Genomic DNA, 16,951 nt, shown 5'->3' with positions numbered 1-16,951 from the left:
CCCAAACTCAAGCCCTCCTTCCAGCTGAACCCCCATTTCCTTTAAAAATGAGCCCCTCCCCCACAAGGGCGCTTCTGTGGGGGTGGGCTCATCTCCAGGCACAGGGGCCTGGGCCCGATGAGTCTGAGCCAATCCCGATGGTCCTGCCCCCTGGCCAATGACTGCGTTAGACATGGTCATGTGACACAATTTTGGCCAATGTTCTGTGACGGGTAGTCTGCTGAGGAGTTTTTCGGAGAAGGTTTCTTCCCTTCCCCCAAAATTAATAATACTGTATTAGGGAAAAGAAAAAACTCTCTTCGACTTCATATTGTTGTGTATGTATGTGACACCTGGAACTGCTGTCACAACCTTGTCACATGAGGGAATCCAGCAGAGGCTGGCTGGGGCCCAGCTGACGTGCCGGAGATGGTAATCACAGACAGAGGGAGCCGACTGGCACTTCCCCGTCACATCACGAGCCAGAACGCCTCACCGGAAAGCACCGTGTCCATAGTTGAGGTGGAGGAGGAGTGCCCGAAGGATGGCCACCAAATCGCTCTGCTGAAGACAAGGAATTTGTGTTTCTCCTGAGAGGGAATGAGGAGTAGAAAGTAGACTGAGAGGGAAAAAGGAGAAAGGCAGGAAGACGGGAAAACAAGGAGATGCTGGGAGACAGAAGCGTGCGAGGAGACTCCTCCGTCTACAGAAAAAGGACTAAACCCACAAAATGCTCTGGTGTGAATGGGTTTTTTCTTCCTGAAACTACAGGAAGCGGCTGGACTTTATGCCTGGGGTATTATAGGGGTGACACATGGCAACCCCATGTTTGCAAAGTAGAACTGCTTTATAGGGGGGTGTTCAAGGCTGTGACCGTTAGGAATCAGATCGCCAGGCCTGTCTTCTGAAGGTATCTCTGGGTGGGTTCAAACTGCCAACCTTTTGGCTAGTGGTGAAGAGCTTAACCGTTTGCACCACTTGACTGGCAACCAGCAACAACACCAACATTATGGGGTAAAACTGATAGTGTCAGTTTTTGGCCTCAGAAGCAGAGAGGCAGGAAAGCCTCAGCTAACACCTGGTTTCACCATGGACACAGCAATAAGGGTCATCCTATGTTGCTTAAAACCAGCGTGGGGAGACATTGGACCAAAGAAGTACAGTCGGTTGTTGAGGACTCAGACTTGGCAATCAGGCAGACCTGCTTAGGGGTCCCAGATCTACCAGCTACTAGCTCTGTGACCTAAGGCAGGTTGCTTAATATCTCTGAGCCTCAATTTCCTCATCAAGCAAATGGGAATGACAAGAGTACCTGCCTCAAACGTGTGTGGTGGGGAGTAAGTAAAACTAAATTATGTAAAATGGATAATGAAAAGGAAGTGCTCAACAGAGTGCCTGGCACATGAAGTGAGTTTGATAAAGGTGAGATGTTAGTGGGTTGCTTCCAAGTAGCCCCTTCCTTCATCCGTCAGATCTTCACTTAAGCTGCCAAACTTTCAACCTACTTGACATCTTAAACCAAAAAATCTGTGGACAACTTGGAAGACTTCTTTGCTCCCTTCCTAACTCCTCCTCCCCAGTGTTACTACCTTGAATGCTTTCAAGTGAAGTATAAGGAGTGTCGAGGCCAGTACATCCTGGGATGTGAAGGGTCTGAGAAACGGATTCACTCAGAGATGTTGAAAACTGTGGCAACCACTTGCCCTGTTTGTAGTTCCGTTTGCTGAAAATCTGAGAGTCTATCATATCGATGTCAGAAATTAATGTGACCCTGCTGAAGCTTGAGTTTATTAGCACTTTATCTTGAAAAATCTCATTTGGGGCTGGATGGCTTTGAACCCCAGATGGAACATTCTCAACCTCTATGATGATGTCATTCCCTTGGTCATCAGACGACATCTCTTGCCGCCTCCAAGCCTTATTCTCCACTGAAGTGTGCTTCCAAAGACTTCAACCAGTAGTCATACCAGCATTGTCTGGAATTTTCAGGAAAAATGATGGACAATCACAAAGGGACGCATCAGTCACATTTTCTAAAGTGCCAAGGTGAAATCACCAAAGCCAACCCCACACAAATCACAACATAACTCTCCACATCTACAGAGAGGTCTCCACCGGAGGGGGTGTGTTTTCCTGCAGAGCTCTGTCTTGGTAACCAGGTAAGATATTGGAAACAGAATCCCTCATTAAAGACAACAGGATTCTAGAAACAGAAGGCAGAGCTTCTTCTAAATGACTCATAATCAAAGGGGAAGATTTTCTTTTTAAACTGTTGCCTCTGGCCTAGAACTTATATTTTACTTTTATAATTTCATATAGTATGTAAATCCAGATGGGTTTAGAGTGATACAATTATTATTTCCTGACTGCCTTGAGTGGTGGTGGTGGTTGTTAGTTGCCGTCGAATTGGCTTCAACTCATGGTGACCTTAAGTATAACAGAATGAAAGGCTGCCCAGTCCTGCGAGTCTTCATGATCACTGGTATGTTTTAGTCCACTGTTGTGGCTAGTGTGTCAATCCATCTCACTGAGAGTTTCTCTCATTTTCATTGACCCTCTATTTCACCAAACATGATGTCCCTTTCTAGCGATTAGTCTTTCCTAATGACATGTCCAAAGTATGTAGAAGACTCACCATCCTTGCTTCTAAGGAGCATTCTGGTTGTATTTCTTCTAAGACTGATTTGTTCATTCCACTTGGATTTGTACTGCCTTGAGTGGTTAAAAACAAACCATTGCCGTCAAGTTGATTCCAACTCATGGTGACCCCATGTGTTACAGAGTAGAACTGGTCCTTAGGGTTTTCTTGACTGTTATCTTTATGGAAGCAGATTGCCAGGGCTTTCTTCTGTGGTGCTGCTGGGTGGGTTTGAACCACCAATCCTTTAGGTTAGTAGTAGGGAGCTCCTTGGGTGGTAGGCACTGCTATTTGCTTTCTCACTATCCATTTTTTATTTTCCTCATACCAACAGAAAGTCCCATTTCTGGTGGAGGCATGTGCTTAGTTAAAATTCTCCCAGCTTCCTTTGTGGCTTGGGATGCACCTGTGACCCAGTTTTGGCCAACAAGACATGCGGCTTCCAGGAATGCTCTTTAAAATGGGACTGTGTTGCCTGGCTTCACCTTTTGGCCTTCACCATACTTCCTCCTTCTTGCCTGTAAGCAACCATTTTGCTAACATGAGGACAAACATTCATCTGCTAAGGGTGGTGGAGAAAAAACTAGAAGGAGCCTCAGCCCTTGAGGGCATCATAGTTAGAGATGCTGCACAAACCTTGAGCTCCCTCCCTCCAGACTTCTTGTTACATGAGAAAAATACATTCCTTTATTACATAAGCCACTGTCCCGTTATCTGTATCCTGCACCTGAACACAATTCCTGTCCAATAGACCTCATTTAGAAATCACCTAGGCTAGGTTGTTTATTTGATAGTTGGAGTAATTGAGGCTTAGAGAGGTGAATTGACCCTCCTGCCTGCCATCACACTCTCATTAACTGGAAGGCTTGGACTGGAACTCAATTATCCCTTTTCCCCACCAACAAGAATAGCAGTAAAAATACCTGCCATTACTGTAGGACACTTTTAAATAGAGTATCACATTTGTCACAGTAAGTAGGTACTATAATTAACCCCGTTTTATAGCTAAGAAAACTGAGCGTCTTAGGTTGGGTTCTCTAGAGAAGCAAAACCAGTGAAGGATATATATGTGAATATACATAGAGAGAGATTTATCTAAAGGAAACAGCTCACGCGGTTGTAGAGGCTGGCAAATCCCAAGTCCACGGGTCAGGCATCAGGCAGAAGGCTTCTGACTCATGTGGCTGCAGGGGTTGGCAAATTCAAGATCAGCAGGTCAGAGGGTAGGCCACTGGTTCACGGGATGCAGAGGCTGACGAATCCAAGATCGGCAGGTAAATGGCAGGCTGCTGGCTCAAGTCTCAAGAACCAGAGGTCAGATGATGATGAACCAGATGCAGGATCCAGAGTGAGAGCTTTGCCAGAGTATCCATATACATATTGGGTGCAGGCCACACCCCAAGGAGACTCTCTACATCATTGCATAACTGCCAAGCCACTGAGAATTATGGCCCAGCCAAGTTGACACATAACATTAACCATCATACTGAGGATCAAGGAGGTAATTTGCCTAAGGTCACAAAGCCAGCAAGTAGTAGAGCTGGGTGTCAAACCCAGGTCTGTCTGAATCCAAAGTGAGGGATCTAAACCACTTCACCACAGCCTCTTTCTATAACCAGATGCTGGTGTCTAATTTCATTTGCTGAGTCATTCATAAATGAATGAATATATACAAGTGCCTACTATGTGCCAGGTGCTTCCTAGGTGCACAGCATAATCCATCAAGCAGACACTTTATCATGAGATGTCCATCAAGTAACTGTACCTGTTGTGAGAATTAGGACCAACTCAAGGCAACATGGTGAAGAAAGCCAGGTTCATCTTGGGTCTTCTCTTTCTTTACTTCTCTATTTATCCAAATGTCATAGTGGCTAGACAGAGCAGTCTTATGAAGTTTAAAGGCATTTCCTTTCCCCAGTAATTAAAGTCATCTTCTGCTCCAGTGGGAACCAAATGCAGAATGTGATCTTTTATGTCCCCATGGCTTTCCCTCCCAAGTAGCAATGCCTGTCTTTTGTGAAAGACACACCCCTCCTTGGGAAGACTCTTGAAGGATGAGGCTGACGGTTATCAAATAGGTTACGAAACCGGAAGATGGGGAGATAGTTTTAAGTCATGGGGTCCCTCAATTATATTACATAGATGACCCCACTCATTTATTCCTACCTGCTCCCAGATTTGCTTTTATTTCAGTATTCCTAGCCTCTCTCCTATGTGGCTTTAAAAGAAAAAATTTATTGTGGTAAAATATGTATAACAAAATGACTTGCCATTTTAACTACTTTTAAGTGTACAGTTTGGTGACATTAACAGCATTCACCATGTTGTGCAACCATCACCAATATCTCTTTCCAAAAAATTTTCATCACCCGAAACAGAAACTCAGCACCCCTTATGTGGTTGGTAGGTGCCGTCAAGTTGATATTCGACTCATTGCAACCCACGTGACAGAGTGGAACTGCCCCATAGGGTTTTCTGGTCTGTAATCTTTATGGGAGCAGATTGCCAGGTCTTTCTCCCACGAGCCGCTGGGTGGGTTCGAACCGCCAACCTTTCAGTTAGCAGCCAGGTGCTTAACCCTTGCGTCACCAGGGCTCCTTCCTCTTATGTTGCTTCCTTTTTAATTCTCGGTCTCTGCCTTTGGATCTTAACCTCCCTCACTGCACACAGAGACCCTTACAGAGCTCCCTGACTGATTTCATTGCCTTCTGTCTCTCCCCACTCCAATTGCTCCTACACTTCACCATCATAGTAATTTTATGATTATTCAGAAGCATTTTGATTAATGCACCCTCCTCCCCACCAACACATATATTAGCCAAGGGGATGGCTTTTAGAGATATTGTGTATTTCTGCTTGCCATTTTGAGCACTTCCAGCTTATGCCATGTGAGCAGGTGCCACAAATATATAGCTGTTCACAGTCCTTGCCCAGCACTGATGGACAGACCCAGAGAGAAAGACTTTCTAATGAGATTGCTAAGTTGAGAGTGTGTGTATCTGGGCCTGCTATTAGTGCTGCTCCCTGGCCTGTAAGTGTGATAGAGATGAATGAAGTCAAGCTTAAAGAGAAGCTGAGTCAAGGAGAGATGAGGGATGGATGGAGAACACAAGTTCTTGAGGCACCAAGCCCATGGCTTCAGACCATGAGGTCCTGGTTCTTCTAATTCATTCAACAAATTAACAAATATCTCTGGGGCACCGACTATGTGCCAGGCACTGTACTAGGTGCTGGAGGGTAATTCTACCTTCAATTCTGTAAGTTTCCCCAGTTTCCACCCCACCACATGAGCCAATAAATCCTCTCTGGGTTTATACCTATTTGAGTTGAGTTTCTGTCACTTGCAACCAGAAGAATCCTATGAAGACACTGTATTTAGAAGAGAAGAAACTGCATGTCTGAAAGTAAACCCCATTATGATAAATTAAGCAAGTACTGCATCAGTTAGTACACCAGAGGTCAAGAAGAAATGGCTATGTCTGTGTTGCCTGGAACACGTTCCTTCTCCAGGATTGATTTTTTGGTCATTGTCCGTTTAAGCCTTACCTTGGGGTGACGTGTGCCAATCATGTTCAGACAACAGTGGGCTTCCATAGGCATGCCTGGGGCTACTTTCATCTTCATAAGCAGGGTTCACTGAAATGAAGAGGCAAGAGACATTGCCAGTGAATCCCACCACACTTGACATCACTGAGCACGTAATGGTTGGTAAGACTCAGACTGTTTCCCGAGGTTCTAAGAGAAAAATGATCAAGAACTTGGGTGGAAAACAGGACACAAACCCAAAAAAAGTGCTATTAAACATGAACAGCCTGGAGAAATGGTTTTCATTTCACTACAAGCCATAGTCAAAAATAATTGTTACATTGAGATCCAGAACACACTCACACTTACATAAGTGAAACAATACTTTGTCTTACTACATAAAACGCACTCTGATTTATTCTATTTCATTTTTAATAATTAACTTCACAACCCATTAACGGGTTACAACTCAGCATGTGAAAATTACTTGTCTTGGTGATTATAAAATTCCCTTCCAGCTCTAACATTTTCTGATGACGTGTAAATTTGAAATATGGCATAATTTTCTTAGGAAATATTATGAAATATGGCATACAAAGTCCACTCTTAGTATCTACACAACAGCGTCACATTCCAATATATTTTTAGTCAACCCATGGTAAATCTTAAACGGTTCTCAGTAGAGAAAACAGAGCATGTTTTTATGGGGACAATGCACAAAATTAAATTGCAGGAGTTTCTGGAGTTTCCTGCCTGGGATTGAATCCCAACTCTTGTTACTTACTAGCTATGTGCCCTCAGCATGTTACTTAACCTCTCTGAAGTTCAATAGCTTTACTCTGTAAAATAGGGATAATGATAAGACCTCCACACAGGATTGTTGAGGACACTGAATCAGTTAATACATGTAAAATGCTTAAAACAATCCCACAACATAGTAAGCTTTTAATATATTAACTAGTTTAATATTTAATGTATTAACTATTAATATATTTAATATAATAACTATTGTGGTGGATTAATTGCTATTCAGCAAATATTACACACACACCCCCAACCTCGGCCACCGCCATTGATGTTGGGCTTGGTCGTGTGACCTGCTTTTAACAACAGCACATGGGCTGAAGTGATAGCGTGGTCACCTCTGAGCCAAGGTTTTACTTCGCATGTTTTTGTTTGCCTCTTTGAGCACTTCCAGCTTATGCCATGAGAAGAAAATGCCCCAGGGAGCCCACCGGTACTATATATCTGTTATGTGCCGGTCCAAGAAGAATGAGACCAGACCTAAACAGAACCCATGACCTGGAGCCAAGCCCAGCTGAGCCAAGCCTGAGCCCAGCCTAGTTCAGCCAAACCCCAACCCAACTGCCACATGTGTGAGTGAGAAATAAATTTTTGTTAATGGTACAACACAAGGCTTTTGGAGTTGTTATACAGCATTACTGTGACAACAGCTAACTGATTCAACTGTTACAGTTGTTGCTATTAACTGAGTTAACATTTCTTGAGCACCTACTGTGTGCCAAGCACTGTGTCACCTAGAGGCTTGGAGGACACAGAGGTGAATATGGGTTCTTCTTAAGGAACACATAGTCTATTGAGATGGGGCAACACTAGACAAGTAATTGCAATACTTTCTGGCAAGGGCTACAACCTATGTCCTGCAATGGAGCCCAGAAAAGGAAGCCACACCTGAGTGGTTTTTTGTTCTTGTTTTTGTTTTTTTAACATCTTAATTCCCCGTGTTCTATGAAGCCCATGGGTAGTGCAAACTGTTAACATGCTCAGCTGCTAATTGAAAGGTTAGGGGTTTGAGTCCATCCAGAGGTGCCGCAGAAAAAAGGCCTGGTGATCTACTTCTAAAAAATCAGCCGTTGATACCCTTATGGAGCACAGTTAAATTGTGACATGCATGGGGTCACCGTGAGTCGGAATCGACTTGGTGGCAACTGGATGGAGCTTGAAGGTTAAGAGTATATTTACATTTGTCCTAATTTTACCCAGCTGTCTGGCAGGGTACAGAAGAGGTCAGGCTTTGAGTCAGACAGACTGGATTCTGATCTAGGTTCTGTCAATTTAGTCGATGGGAAAGAGTTTAACTGTGCCCAAAGAGAGGTCTGGCCTTTGCCCTTGGTTGCTGGAGGTGATCGCTAGGCCCTTGGAATGTCCTGCCTGATAAGGGTGCCTCTGTTTACCTGGGGGCCACACCAGAAAGTCTAATAATGTGACTGAAAGTGAGGGTTTTGAGTCACATGGTATCAGCTTGACCTCCAGAGGGCTGGAGACTGAGGTCAGCAAGGTGAGTAGTCGATCGTGGAGCCCCAAGAAAGACTATGGACACCAAGGCTTGGGTGAGCTTCCCTGACTGGCAATACTCCATGCATATTGTCACATATTGTTTCTGGGAAAGTAATGCTGACTTCATGGGGAGAGGACAACTGGAAGCTCCATGTTTGGAACTTTCCTGAACTTGGCCCCACGGATCTCTTCCCTTGGCTGATTTTAATCTGTAATTCTTTCGCTATAATAGACCATACCACAAGTATGACAGCTTTCAGTAAGTTCTGTATGTCCTTCTAGTGAATTATTGAACCTAAGGGTGGTCTTGGAGCCCTAGTGGTGCAGTGGTTAAGAGCTTAGCTGCTAACCAAAAGGTCGGCAATTGGAATCTACCAGCCACTCCTTGGAAACCCTATGGGGCAGTTCTACTCTGTCCTATGGAGTCGCTATGAGTCAGAATCGACTGAACAGCAAAAGGTTTTTTTTGTTGTTGTTGTTGTTGTTGTTTTTAAGGGTGGTCTTTACCAAAAAACCAAACCCACTGACATCGAGTTGGAGTTGACTCGATTCTGACTCGTAGCAACCCCATAGTAGAACTGCCCCATAGGGCTTTCAAGGCTATAATCTTTACAGAAGCAGACTGCCACAGCTTTCTTCCACAGAGCGGCTGGTGGGTTCGAACCACCGACCTTTTGTTTAGCAACCAAGGGCTTAACCACTGTGCCACCAGGGCTCCTAATGGTGGTCTTACCAAACCCAATGCCATCAAATTGATTCCAACTCTTAGCAACCCCACGTGACAGAGTAGGACTGCCCCACAGGGTTCTCTAGGCTATAATCTTTACGGGAGCATATTGCCAGGTCTTTCTCCTGTGGAGCTGCTGGGTGGGTTTGAACCGCCAACCTTTTAATTAAGAGCAACCAAGATCTTAACTCTTGTGCTACCAGGGCTCCTTGGTTGCAGATGAATGAGCTAATAAAAGTAAAGCACTCAGCAAAGTCTCCAAGGCACAGCGTCTCCAAGGCAAAAGCTGCTAGGCGTTCTTAGTCCACTTGCATGGGGAAAGGGCTGTGTTTCTCGACGTTTTTTTCCTTATCGCCCCTTAAAGAGTCTTTTTAGACATTTTTCTTAAGTGATCTCCCTCATGAAAATTTAATATCACACAGATATACTACATATCTGTTCTGTACTATATGTTTGTCTGTGTTTTATACATAAAAAGGGTAAGATTTTTTTCTTCCCTCCTAAGACAAATTTCGACACCCTTGGAGGGTGATGCCCTTCCATGAGAAGGCATGATGTAGAGGTTTGAAATAGCCCTTGGCTATATAAACAGCTGATGATTGGCTCCTGAATGGATGTTTTCTATGAATGAATGTAACAGTGTTTTTCACTAGTACAAGGCAATGCATACTGCCCTCCTCCTCTCTGCCTGCTTCAAAACCATTCCCATCCATCCTCCTTGGGGCTGATCAACCCTAGTTCTGCACTTGCCAGCACTTGAGCCACTCATCAGGTTCCTGGTTGAACACTGTCTCCCTTCTCTGACTCCCACAGGCTCTAAGTTCCTGTGACGTTGGCTGGATTTTTTTCTCTTGTGGAATGAACTGGCTTCCCCTAGCAGGCAGCAAGTCTCCTTTTCCTCCTGGAAAGTAAGGGCTGTTCTTTACAATCTCCTTTGCCTCCCAGAGCTAAGTCTCTTACCTGTTGCACACAACAGATTCTGAGGATGATGTGACTTTTCATGTTTTAATAGTCTGCTTGCTAATTTTCTTTAGTTTTAATGTGCTGTTTCATCTACGCACTTGGGCGTTAAAGTAACTTGAGGACGAAGCTGCTTCTAACTTCCTTTGTTCCCCCGACAGATACAGTGCCTAGTACTGTGCTCAGCCCCTAGCACATTCTGAATACAAAGTCCTGACTGTCTGAACACCTTTACCACCAGTACTAGTTGCCAGCGCGTCGACTCCAACTCATGGTGACCCCATGTGTGTTGGAGTAGAACGGTGCTCCATAGGGTTTTCCATAGCGGATTTTTTCAGAAGTAGATCTCCAGGCCTTTCTTCTGAGGTGCTTCTGAGTGAACTCAAACCTCCAACCTTTCAGTTAGCAGCCTACCGCATTAATTGTTTGCACCACCCGGGGACTCCCTGAACACCGTTGTTGTTATGTGCCGTTGAGTCAATTTTAATATTGATGTTGTTAGGACTTCATCATTACTTTTTGGGGAGACATGATTCAATCCATAACACTCCCTGAATCTGTTGAATTTTATTTTCTTCCCTGAATAGGATCCTAGTGTTAACAAGTGCTTACCGTAGCCATTTCTAGAAGCATCTGGCTGAAAGTGGCCATATGGGTTTGCCATCCCCATGGATGTCATTTCAATGCTTTCTGAGTAATCTTCATTCTCTTTTCCAGTGATGCCCAAGGGGCCATCACCCCTCTGATGGACCAAAGGCTGAATTTGAGATGTTCTGCTGAGCACCCTGAAATCCCAAAATGAGGGGTCATTATCCATCCAGTAGTGTGGTAAGGATATTCATCCATCCATCTATACATCCATCCATCTACTCATTCTGCAAACGCTGACTCAGTGCCAGTTATGTGTCAGGTATGGCCTAGGGAGTGAAGGTACAATGATAAAGACATGCAGTGTCTGCTCTCAAGGAGCTCCCAATGCCATCTGGTAGAGCTTCTTAGACATGGCCATAAACAACGATAATACAAGTAGAAATTGATGAGTATCAGAAGACAGGTTCAAAAAGTTCAGAGGAAGAAGTGAAGAATACTGGCTGGGTCTTCAGGGGAAAATCTACATGGAAAGGTAGCATCTGAGCTGGGATTTGAAGGATAGATTGAGACATAAGAGTTAGGGGGAGGGCATTCCAAGAATGAAGAACAACATAAATAAAAGTGTGAGGCTGAAAAGTGCAGAATATACAAGGGGAAAGCAAAGAGTATCAGCTAACCTGGGACAATCGCTCCCAGTTTTACATATTTATTGTTGTTGTTAGGTGACATGCAGTCTGTTCTGACTCATAGTGACCCTATAGGACAGAGTAGAACTGCCCCCATAGGGTTTCTAAGGAGCAGCTGGTGGATTTGAACTGCCTACCTTTTGGTTAGCAGCTGAGCTCTTAACCACCATGCCACCAGGGCTCCTACCTCAGACAATTAAATCAAACTCTGGAGGCTTGGCTCAGGCATCTGTATTCTTTTTAAAGCTCCCTAGGTAATCCGGTAATTCTCAGGATCAGCCAGGGTCAAGAACCACTGACCTAGAGTATATGGTCCAGTTAAAGAAGGGATAGAAGGTAGGAGGAAGTCGAATCAGGCTGGTCTTTGGCCAGCATTGTACATTAGCATAGTGCATCCTCATTCATAAATGTTCATATACATGAAGCAGTGTGGCCTTTCTCCCAAATGTTATGAGGACCATGGAAGATAAGATGCAGAGAAGTGACAGAATCAAAAGTGTATTTTGAAATGATGACTCAGGCAATGGGGGATAAGACCAAGAAGACATTTTGACTTGGTCCAGTTAACCCAACTTGCTCTATTTTCTGTATTTCTTATACTTGCTCTAATAGTATTTAGACATTTTGACCCTAACGCACACTCAAATCCCGTATCTTTGTTCTGAGATAAAAATCAAGTGATCAGTTTTTGTCAAATTCATAAATATTACTAGTAGAAGTAGTAAATGCAAAATAAGACTAATACTGGTTAAAATTGCACATAGTAAAATTTGTTATAGATTTTTTAAAAAGACTAAAGAATTATGTCTTGTTGGTAATGCTGAACACTAAAACAGTTAACCTAGGAAAAATTAGATTGGTAGAATTAAGCCACTCAAACTAATATTGTCAATGGCCAAAACTGGACCTGGTAAAATTTGTCACTGATGAAAATTTAATGGAAGAATAAAATCCTCTTGACAGTATTTTGATCTACAAAATCTGAACCAGGAAAAATGGACTTAATAAAAATAATGGCTTTAAAGAAATACTAACAATGGCAAAAACTATAATCAGTAAAATTTGATGAAAACGACAGTGCAGAGGATCAATAAATGAAATCAGTTATAAAGTTTACATCAAAAGTAATTGATTCTGATGACAATAATTTCAGTAAAAGAAAGTGAAAGTAGAAGAAATCAGGAATGGCTCAACCATCTTGTATAAAAAACCAATTGAGGAATTAAATAGACTTCATGGAGTTAGATCTTTAAAAGATTTTCTTAATAAAGTTTATTAGTGTTGATGTAATTCTAGTTAAAATGTTTGGATGCATAACTATCAAGCCTTAACTTTAACCTTATTGTCAAAGTAGCAGGGTCAAAACAGTGGGGATCTAAATGTCTTACATGGATTGGATTAAGAAGAGATGAGAGACAGATAGGAGTCCTTGGGTGGTGCAAATGGGTAAGTGCTCATCTACTCACTGAAAAGTTGGTGTTTGGAACCCACCCAGAGGCACCTCAGAAAAAAGGCCTGGTAATCTACTTCCAAAAAACTAGTCATTGAAAGCCCTATGGAGCACAGTTCTACTCTGACACACATGGGGTCACCATGAGTTAGAATCAACTCATCAGCAACTGGTTTGGTTTTGGTTTGGGAGACTGGTGAGGAAGTTACCCGTGCAAGGGTGATGAAAGATTAAATTCAGGCAAGGATTTGAGGCCTCAGGTGGAGGGTACATGGCCCAAGTGAGGTCTACAGATAGGTGTGAAAGTTTCATCACAACTTCAGGACATGGAAACCATCATATCATCCTCATCATACCCCAACCCAAACTATACCAATCAAGTTCCATCGGAGGGAGATGCTTGCACTTACCCCCTGGTCATTTCTGGGACCTCAGAAGAGCCATAATCATGACTGTCCTCAGCATCTGGGTAATCAGGCTTCCCCCAAAAGTTTGGAGAGTTCTGATAATCCTCAGCAATAGGATAGTCTGGTCCCCCAAAACAGTGTGGAGACTTAGGTTGATTCTCAGCACCTGGATAATCAGGCTCTTCTAGAGAATGTGTGTATGGATTGATTCCAGAACCGGCATATTCTGTATTCCTTCTGGAACCTGGATGGTTGTGATTGGCTCTGAGGCCAGTATAATTAGAGGTGCTGTGAGCTCCAGGGTAGTCTGGTTCTTCCAAGGATCCAAAGTAATCTGGATTTGTTCTGGAGCCTGCATAGCTTCCACTGCTTCTGGAACCTGGAACATCAGGATTTCGTTGAGATCCAGGGTAGTCTGGCTCTCTGAATGAGCCTGGAAGGTATGGATTGCTCCAAGGTTCTGGCTCTGCCAGATTTCTGGGATAGTCTGGACTTGTTCTAGAGTCTTCAGAATATGGATTTCTCCTGGTGCTGGGATAGTCTGGATTACTCTGAGACCCACGGTAATCTGGCTCTGCCAGAGACCCAGGATAGTCTATATTTGTTCTGGAGCTTGCAGAGTATGGGTTGTTCCTGGTGCTGGGATAGTCTGGATTGTTCAGAGGACCTGGAGAATCTGGATAGTTTTGAGACCTTGAATAGTCAGGGTAATCTGGATCTTCCTCATACCCATTATTCCTGTAGTAGGCAGACATGCTGGCACAGATTCTTTATGCTGGAGAGTTAAAATGTTCCTGCATTTGCAGTTACTCAGGGATCATTTTTTACCTGAAAAACAAAAAGAAAGGAAAAGGTCAGGTTTTTCATTTCTTCCCTGCAGGGATCACTGGTTATCCTCCAGTAACTGTTCTCTTTCTTTCATAGTGAGGAATCAGCTGTCCAGAATAAAGACTGTTTTCCAGCCTCCCTTGCAGCTAGATGTGGCCATGAGACTAGTCAATGAGGTGTGAGCAGAATCAGCTTCCAGGTTGTGCTCTCAAAGGGAAGGGGTATGTCCGCCATTTCTTGATCTTCTTCCTGTGAACTAGAATATGGAAATGATGGTGTGCCATCTTGGGCCGTACACACAAAGGCAGCACTCTAGGGAGAGCAGCACAACAAGATGGAAGGAGTCTGGATTTCCGATGACTTCACAGAGCCGAGCCATCATACTAGCTCAGACTTTTATGTGAGAGAGAAACTTTTATCCTGTTTAAACGACTATTTTTTGAGTCTCTGATAGGTACAGCCAAACTTATATACTGACCAGTACATTCCCCCAGTGGGGAGTTGGGAAGGGAGAGAAAGACAGTAAGCTGAAAGATTGGAAGGACAAGGACTTTTTGAGCACTTTGATTGTACTTGTGGTTCTAGGGTTCAAAGCATAAATTAGTACGAGTACACAAAGAAAGAATACTTAATGGTAACTGGAGGATAAGCAAATAATTGCTATGACCCTTCCTGGTTTGAAAATATGATTTTATGAGTTCCATGAGGCTCTTAATCTACAAGTGTGGCATACTTTCAAATCAGAAATGGTGGGGTTTTAATTTCTAGGTGTGCTGGATATCTGTTATTTTCACTTGCCAATTACCTATTTCCTCTTCCTTTGGCATCAATGCCCTGATTTTCCTCTGGGGGTCTTCCCCTCTCCCTCTCTTTGTCCAAGAGATTCAAGAAGAACTGATTGCATCCTTGGGCCCAAGTACGGTCACATGGCCCAGGCCTGACTAATCACTGTCTGCCATCCCCCTGGCCATAGACTTTGGTTGAGGAATGGACATATGACCAATTCAGTGTTCTAAGACTTGACTAGACTTACTGGGAAAGAAGTGCTCTTATTTTACTGAGGTTACCAAGGTAGCAGGATGTAAGCCTGGAGCTGCTGGTGAATGAGAATAAAGAAGAAAATAATAAGGGAGAAAATTTGAAGGAAGAATCAATAGGATTTGTTGACTGACCCAATAAGGGAAGGGTGAGAGGTAAGGAAAATATGAAACAATACCTCCACTGTTTCAAATCAGTATCATTGGTAGAATCATGATGCTTTTGAAGGAAAGAAGTGGAACATTTTTAAAGTTCAGTCAACTTTTACAAGTTTATCTCTAAGCTAAGGAAAAGCGTCAGACTTGTTGAGTAATCAGCGGTCAAGACAATATTAACCTTCTGCCATCACCTATAGTCTTAGAATGTTCATTTGCCAACTCAATTCCATATTTCTTAGCATAGCAATTTTCTTATGCATAAATGACAGAAAATCTGGATTAATGAAAGCAAAAGCTAGGTGTGGACAGGATGCTTTTCTTTATTTTGTCCTTGCTCATATCCAGTTCTACCTTTTATGGTAGCACTTCAGTTTTCTTTGAATAACTACCTTTTCCCCACTCTCAGTCCATAGAAGTCAGCTGTGAACATGATCCAATCAGAATTATTTTCTCCTGGACGCAGTGATTGGGCCAGGGTACATAACCCAGTGAGAGGCAATGAGATTTGATTCTGGGAGTTTTGTCACAACTGTTGGGAAGAGAGAGTCTCTCTCTTTTGGATGCACTCGGAGTTAGAAAGCTATAAGCCGGAAGCTGCCAAAGGTCACCAGTGGAGAAGAGTAATCGCACCAGGGAGGAGAAAGGGTCTAGAGATAGGTAGAAAGAGTGACCAAATACTGATGACATTGTGTAAGCACCTGAATCCAGCCATGCCTGAAGGCCACCGATCACTGGCTACTTGAGTCATTACCTTCTCTTTTTTGCTTCAATTCGTTTAAGTTGGGCATCTGTCATTTGTAAGTGAACAAGAAGAATTCTGACTAATATGGTGACTTTTGCAGACAGGAACATCTATACAAACTGTGAGTGCTATGAAGACTAATTGCTATGCTTTATTGCAAATTATTTTTAATAACATGGGGTTGAACCATTTCATTTGCTTGTATTCTAAAACTGGATATAAATTTATGTAGGAACTTCCATGGCCTTACCAAAATCTAAGCTATTGCATCTAACAAGTTAAATGATGCCTACTAAATTCGGGAAATTGAAAACAGTTACAACAACACCAGCCCGACAGAAATGAGTATATCCACCAAAAGGCAACAAGACAGTCCCAGCAGCTTTTTTTTTCCCCTCCCATAAAAGCCCAAAACTCCCACTCCCAGAGATCATCTTTCAGCCAAACAATAGACAGACCTATAAAGTGAACAGTAACACCCGTGAGGAATGTGTTCTTTCCTCAGAACAATCAACAATACAAGACCAAATAGGCAGCATTTGCCCAAAAACAAAGTTCAGAAGGCAGGAAGGGGCAGTAAAGATGGGTGAATGGAAATGCGGAACCCATTAAGGAAGGGGGTAGAGTGCTGTCACATTGTCACATTGAGGGGATTGAACTAATGTCACGAAATAAAATGTGTATAAATTGTTGAATGGGAAACTAATTTGCTCTGTAAACTTTCTCCCAAACCACAATAAAATGTTCAAAAATAAAAACAATTAAAAAAGCCAAAAACTGGAAACAACCCAAATGCCTTTCAATAGCCGAACAAGTAAATAAATTGTGGCCTATTCATACAATGAAATACTACACAGCAGTAACAGAGACTGAACTTCTGCTACACGCAGCAACATGGATCAATCTCACAGATATAATAATGAA

The 16,951-nt window shown here is 43.0% G+C and overlaps 1 protein-coding gene across 2 annotated transcripts in view; it reads right to left on the bottom strand.

Annotated features, from left to right (window-relative positions):
• Window positions 1-14,057, bottom strand: part of TMC5 (transmembrane channel like 5) — a 55,021-nt gene extending 40,964 nt beyond the window's left edge. The window contains exons 1-3 of one of the 2 annotated variants that reach the window (XM_004373442.2): window positions 13,265-14,057; window positions 10,740-10,912; window positions 6,164-6,253 (exon numbers count right to left, since the gene is read on the bottom strand). In XM_004373442.2, the coding sequence (XP_004373499.1) occupies window positions 6,164-6,253; window positions 10,740-10,912; window positions 13,265-14,016 (1,015 nt within the window). In that variant the 5' untranslated portion in view covers window positions 14,017-14,057. Of the gene's footprint in view, window positions 1-1,568; window positions 2,224-6,163; window positions 6,254-10,739; window positions 10,913-13,264 lie in introns of those variants that run through there. The other variant, XM_023728507.1, reaches the window with a different exon arrangement.
• Between the last annotated feature and the right edge of the window lie 2,894 nt (window positions 14,058-16,951).

This window comes from Trichechus manatus, unplaced genomic scaffold (assembly GCF_000243295.1).
Source record: "Trichechus manatus latirostris isolate Lorelei unplaced genomic scaffold, TriManLat1.0 scaffold00024, whole genome shotgun sequence".
NCBI lineage: Eukaryota > Metazoa > Chordata > Mammalia > Sirenia > Trichechidae > Trichechus > Trichechus manatus.
The sequence above is the reverse complement of the archived record's forward strand: the minus strand, read 5'-3'. Positions and strand labels throughout refer to the sequence as shown.